This window comes from Calypte anna, chromosome 1 (genome assembly GCF_003957555.1).
Source record: "Calypte anna isolate BGI_N300 chromosome 1, bCalAnn1_v1.p, whole genome shotgun sequence".
Classification (NCBI taxonomy): Eukaryota; Metazoa; Chordata; class Aves; order Apodiformes; family Trochilidae; genus Calypte; species Calypte anna.
The window spans coordinates 68,250,239-68,256,702 of record NC_044244.1 but is presented as its reverse complement, the minus strand read 5'-3'; the positions used below and the strand labels follow the sequence as shown (position 1 = coordinate 68,256,702).

The 6,464-nt window shown below is 45.1% G+C and overlaps 1 protein-coding gene across 1 annotated transcript; it reads right to left on the bottom strand.

Moving 5' to 3' along the window:
• Positions 1 to 305: 305 nt before the first annotated feature.
• On the bottom strand, positions 306 to 3,843 carry RPS16 (ribosomal protein S16). The gene is made up of 6 exons (XM_030468838.1): positions 3,765 to 3,843; positions 3,619 to 3,674; positions 2,819 to 2,920; positions 1,826 to 1,922; positions 627 to 674; positions 306 to 502 (listed from the first exon to the last, which is right to left on the bottom strand). The coding sequence occupies exons 2-6, from the start codon at positions 3,664 to 3,666 to the stop codon at positions 357 to 359; spliced, it is 441 nt and encodes a 146-aa protein (XP_030324698.1). The 5' UTR covers positions 3,667 to 3,674; positions 3,765 to 3,843; the 3' UTR covers positions 306 to 356.
• Between the last annotated feature and the right edge of the window lie 2,621 nt (positions 3,844 to 6,464).

Sequence of the window (6,464 nt, the reverse complement as noted above, 5' to 3'; positions counted from 1 at the left end):
CCAGGCACTGGAAAAGGTCAGTTTGTTTAGATTTACCAGAAAGGCAAAGACTGAACTCTGCTTTAATGAACAGCTACACTGATGCATTTAAATGCAGCAAAAAAATGTGCTGTTGGCAATCATCCACAGAAGGAAGCTTTTTATTCCCAAGACCCTCCCTGTCTAGATTTACTTACTATGAAGGGATAAAAAAAGAACTGCCAATAGCCCTCTGATTCTACTTTAATACTGACCACTTTCCGTGTTAATCTTAACACACTGAAAAAACGATTTACCCAGGCAGAAAAACATTTAGAGACAGGAAATTTATCAAATTCTCTTTATGTTTATTTGCTGTCACATGACTGTGAACAATTTTATCGGTAAGACTTCTGGTAGCGTGCACGAGCACCAGGTCCTCCAAATTTCTTGGACTCACAACGGCGAGGATCTGCAACCAGCAGAGTCCTGTCATACTGGATCAGAATATCCTTGATCTCTTTCTTTGAGGCTTCATCAACATCTATTAAAAAAATAAAAATAAAAATTCTTTCATTTAAGAAGTTTCACATTGACCAAATCCACATGAACATTCTTTTGCCTTCAACCTGCCACTTCAGGCTAATGTAACAACCAAAACAACTTACATTTTTGATAGTAAGCCACCAATGCTTTGGAAATAGCTTGCCGTATAGCTGTTAAAGAAAGATAAAGCATCAGTTAAGATCACAAATGTATTTAAAACTTACACACAAAGTGTCAATTATGCAAGCAACTTGCTGCCCTGTTTTCTGCCAAATTCTCCTTTCCCTTTTAGATCTCCTCTCCCACATAATCCACGTGCCTTTTACTTTGGCAAAGCTGAAGAAATCTGTGCTAAGAGGCCACCAACCCTTCCTGCATTGGTCTGACAGCTGCCAGCACGCAAAGAAATTGTACAGGAACAGTCTTGATCACCTTCCTTCCCTGTTCCTAAGGTAGGTTCCTCTTCTACCTACAAGCAGCCATTTTCCTGAATCCTTAGAAACACTGATCTCTAAAATGCCCACACTTCTTAAAAAAAAAGATGGAATATCAATGAGTATAAAAACTAAGGAGGCAAAAGGGACAAGATGGTGTAAACAGTTTTCCCAGTATACATCAATAAAACCAGCCTGTAGGATAGGAACCCAGTAACCAGAACTCAAACCATGAGTATAGGAGTAACTGAAGAGTTTGTTAGGCTGTTATCTGTCAGAACATCATGATCAAGATTTTGATGAAAATCTGAATTTTCTGAAGAGCAAATGTAATCAACTTTTAGATTGAAATACATCTCTTGCTCTTCAGCTCCACTTCAGTAAACTACATCCAAACTGAAAGAGCAGAAAGAATCCATCATTTGTCAAGTGTAGCTCTATAAACAGGTAATATGAGTACACTCTCTACCTTCTCTGAAAGAGGAAAAAACTGCCTAGTCCTGCAGGTCAGTTGAAAGATGCTTCTGAACGACACAAAAATTTAAAAGTAAAGGCATAATTTCTAATAACAAATTCCTTTTCCCCCCCCCCTCACAAAATCCTTGAGCTCAGCTGCACACAGAACTGTCCTGTCACACTGGAAGACATTAGGATTGTTTCCTCACATCTCCTCAAAATTTCATCCCTGTACTTCATTCAGCTTCCTCTAGCTGTTAGGCTTTGCATGTACAACACAAACATTAAGGCAAGGCCTTACAGAAAACATCTGTGCACTGGAAAAAACAAACAGAACACTGAGATGCACAAGATATTATCCTAAACTCAAGCCCCTTAAATGCTCCTTGTCCTGTTGCAGCCCACTCTGGAGACCCCAAAAAAGCCCATACCATAGATCTGTGCTACGTGGCCACCACCCTTTACACGGACTCTGATGTCCACCCCAGCAAACCGCTCCTTCCCCAGGAGGAGGACAGGTTCAAGCAGCTGGAAAAACAGACAAACAACACAAAAGCAGAAAGAAAAATCACTCATGATCAGACAAAACAAGAATTGGAGCTTGCAGCAGGTTTAAAAGAAGTGAAGCTATTGAATGTCCTGAAAAATGAAGCCTGTATCTTAAAAGCACCCTCTCCAGTTAAGCAGATGTCAGAGAACTCTGCAACAGGTACACTAGTGCTGCTGTAAAATGAACTTGCTTAGGTCTTGAGTATTTTTTTTTTTTAATTTTCAATAATATTAACAGCAAAGCATATGTACACAAGAATTAGGAACAATGGAACAGTTTATGTAGAATTCCACAATTACATCACTTCGCATTACACTAAAATAAATCAAGTTATTCAAAACGAATATCTGAAGTAATCTGTGTGTTTTCCCTACTATTTTTCCATACAGCCATTTCCATATTATCTATCCAATATATTTATTTATATATATTTATGTATTTTTGCTTCTAATATATATATTTTTATATATCCAATACATTTATATATATATATAAAGTGCCTATCACCATATTGATAAACATTCTTTGGAACCACTCTGACAGCTAATCCAAGTTTTAGATTCTCTCAGCAGTGTTCAAATGGTCCCAAAGAATCTTTAGAAAAGGAGGTGTTTAAGACACATATTTCAATTTAAAACATGGAAGGTGCTTAAAACACTGTTCACTAACTTAATGTGATACATTAAACCAATTTTGAAAAAGAACTCTACCCTTTCCAACACAATCATCATAAAGACTTTCCTAAATTTTCATTACAGCAGCTAACTCACAGACAAAATTTAGTAATGTCAATAAGGCAAACGATTCTTCAACATCATAAAGCAGATATGGTACAATATCCAAGAGTGGCAGGGGAGGCTGCATAAATGCTTACCTTATACTGCAGAGTTCTGGGCTCAATCATTTCCAGAGGTCTCCCATTCACTTTAATGAGGCCATTTCCCCTCTTGCAGTGAGCAACAGCAGTTGCTGTTTTCTAAAAATCCAAACATTTATTAGTGCAGCACTTAACTTCTGCAGCAGCGACACGAACTGAATTTCAGCATCTAAAAAATCTTAGCTTTATGCCCAATACTAACACCTCACACTGAACAAAACTCCTTACATTCCCAGGTATGTCACTCAAAACATTAAGGCACCATCTTCACAGAGCTACTTAGTTTATAAACGCTACATATTTACATTTATTTATTTACAAGGTAAAGAAACACTCTCAACCCTGCAACACAGTGTTTTTCTGGCTCGTATGCTCCCAATGTTACCTAGAATTATTCTGGGCACTGGATCCCAACACCGCGAACTTTACCTTCCTACTACCACTTCAGAACACAGCTCTCGGACACTGGCAAATGATGAACGAGGACCACGACAGCAGCAGCCGCTCCCGTGAGATCAGAACTCTCTCTCCCCCACATCATGTCCTGTGCCGACTCCCCACAAGCCCAAACCTTTCCCCTCCCTTCGCACGGCCCCAGGACCAGGAGCCGAACACGTGGAGCTGCCGCGCAGGCCTCGCCACAGCCGCCCCGCACCTCCTCACAGCCCTGGCGAGAAGCCGGCACCACCGCTGCCGCCGCCGCGGAGGGGCCGAGGGACGCCCAGCGCGTAAGGCCCACAAAGCGAGGCCCAGCTTCAAAGGAGGAGCCCGCAGCAGGCCGCGGCGCCCGGCCTCACCTTTCGCCCGAAGACCTGGACGCTTTGCAGGGGGCCTTTGGCCGGCATGATTCCTCCTGCAAGAGAAAGGAGGGCGGCGTTAGGGCGACTATGGGCGCGTAACGCGATCGCGGCCCCACGGAGCCCAGAGCCCGCCCGGCACTCACCCTCCCCTCGGCAGCGCCACCGCGGAAAGGCCGAACGGGGTTTCCCAGCCTCTTATCAGGGGCGGTGGCGCCGCAAAGCGCAACGCCGTGTTCCGGCAGTGCGACAGCGCTCCGGGCCGCTCCGCCCACACCGCCACCCTCGGCCGCGCTTTACGGCAGGCGGGAGGGTTCGGTTCCGTGTTGGGTTCGGGGGAGGCGAGCGGAGCCCTGGGGGCCGGGCTGGGGAGAGCTGCTGGCGGGCTAGAGCACACTGACACCTCGCCTGTCCCCTGTTTCTCTGTCTCTTTGTGTCGGGGCTGCGCCTGCCCTTCTCCCGCCCGCAGAAAGGTGCGGGCCCGCGTTCTGTGGCGGCCCGCAGAGGTTTGGCAAGCGCTGGGGAAGGCGAAATGGTGCGGGCTGGGCCGGCTCCTAAGGATCGCTGAGCGCCTTGACCTCCCCAGGGTGCTGTAGGCTCATCCCGTCCCGGCCCTATCCCCGTTTTGCGCGGTGTTTTATTCGCGTAAAAGCTGTTTTGGGGACTTAAGCACAGATCCTATGAAGAGAGGCCGAGGGAGCTGGGGGTGTTCAGTCTGGAGAAGAGGAGGCTCAGGGGAGACCTCATCACTCTCTACAACTCCCTGAAAGAAGGGTGTAGCCAGGGGGGGGTTGGTCTCTTTTCCCAGGCAACTCTCAGCAAGACAAGAGGACACGGTCTTAAGTTGTGCCAGGGGAAGTTTAGGTTGGATATTGGAAAGAATTTCTTTACTGAAAGGGTGATCAGACATTGGAATGGGCTGCCCAGGGAAGTAGTGGATTCTCCATCCCTGGAGATATTTAAAAAGAGCCTGGATGTGGCACTCAGTGCCATGGTCTGGGAACTGCAGCGGTAGTGGATCAAAGGTTGGACTTGATGATCTCTGAGGTCCCTTCCAACCCAGCCAATTCTATGATTATATGATTAAATTTGGTCCCTCTCAAATGACACAATTCCTGGATCCGTTCTCTTAACTAATTCTGGTCAACCAGCAGCCTTGCTGAAGCACCTTTCCTACTCTATGCTTCTGTGCTTACAGCTGGATACGACTGATCTTTAAAACAATGGCAGAGGATGTTCCCTGCCAAGTTTTTTGTCAGATTCACTCTTCAGAGAGGAAACTGCTGGGGTTTTAAATATCTCCGTCCCTGGAGATATTTAAAAAGAGACTGGATGTGGCACTCAGTGCTGTGGTCTGGTAACTGCAGCAGTAGTGGATCAAGGGTTGGACTTGATGATCTCTGAGGTCCCTTCCAGCCCAGCTGATTCTATGATTCTATGCGCACCTTCCCTTCCCAGATAGGGCCCAATTGGCCTCCGTGAGCCCTGGGTAGGCATTGTCCCCCTCCAGAAGCCACCTTCTGTCACCTGGAACTTAGGTGCTACCCAGGAGCTCCACACGGGGCTCCCGGCCGCCCCGCGGGAGGAACGTGGGTGCGTATTCCAGGAATGGGGCCCGGGACACCGCCCTCCTGTCCGCCCCTCTGGTGAGTGGGGCAGCACCCTGGGAATAGGAAGCGCAGCCCCAGCTCGAAAGGAAATGGTTAGAAGGGGGCGGGGAGAGGGAGGGCATTCGCTGTCCGAGCTCTGTGGTGGGTTACAGCAGCTTGAAGGACTTCTTGGGAGAAGAACAGAGAGGGTGGACGGCCTGCGAGAGGCTTTTTCTTGGGTTACTTGTGGAACATGTAATGGTTACACCATAGCTTAGCAGCTTTTAGGTATCCCCGTCACAAGTATAATCCGTTGCTTTTTAAAGAAAGCAAAATGGTGCCTTTCCCCAAGGGGTTACCCTGGGCTTTCCATGAGATGCAGCAATACAAACCACACGGCTTTTGGGGTTTAGAGTTTGGTAAACTCCTGAAGAAGATAGAGCATTGAACCCTGTTTTGGATTCTAGCATTGTGCACTGAGCCCTGTTGAGGCAATTCTTTTATACCCACTTAAATAGTCGGGTAATATGTTTTAAGATCAAGTCTAGGAGGTCTTAGGTTTGGATCATTCAGCAACCATCATTAATCTGAGCTTTTATTTATGTTTTCGTTGTTTAATGTACATCACAAAACATATAATTTGAGTCACTTTCAGACAAAATATTTTAAGGTTTGGCATTTAGTGTGCAAAAGATTTCCAGGGGAAAAGCAGAATCTCTTGAGGAAGCAAGGTCATACAGCTTAGATTTTCAACAACAGTGATTTAAATTACTATGATTAATTAATCGTAGAAATTAATCATAGAAAGTTGACTGCTCAAATGAAACAATCAGTTCCTTTCTCTTTGGGCAAGATTTTAAATACTGCACATTAGTGATCAGTCATGTGAGGATTTAAACAAGCACTTAGCTTTATGCAATTTGATTAGTTCTATTCAAATGAATAGTACTGTGCAGTGTGTAAGATTTAACACATCTCAAACCCCCAGTTGTGCAAAGCTTTAACATGTGACCCAGAAAGTGTTTTTTTTTTAAATTATTATTTATTTTATTTTAAGGCTGTTTCCTAAGGAACAATGCTTATACAGTCACAGTAAGAGTGTGTTACCAACCACTCTTTCTCCACTGCTGGGGGAAAGGCAAATGGTCAGCAGTTTGTTGGCCAGCTCACAGAAGAATGGAAATTTCAAAACCAGTTTAGCATATGCATACCTGATTTGAAAAAAAAGGTGTCTTTTTATGAGAGAGATCTTTTACT

Excerpts from the sequence above, each read along its gene's own strand:
- RPS16 (XM_030468838.1), bottom strand. The coding sequence starts at position 3,666 with ATGCCGGCCAAAGGCCCCCTGCAAAGCGTCCAGGTCTTCGGGCGAAAG. Across the intron at positions 675-1,825 it reads CCACGTAGCACAGATCTATG|CTATACGGCAAGCTATTTCC; the intron begins GTATGGGCTTTT and ends TTTCTTTAACAG. Across the intron at positions 503-626 it reads GGTGGCTTACTATCAAAAAT|ATGTTGATGAAGCCTCAAAG; the intron begins GTAAGTTGTTTT and ends TTTTTTTAATAG.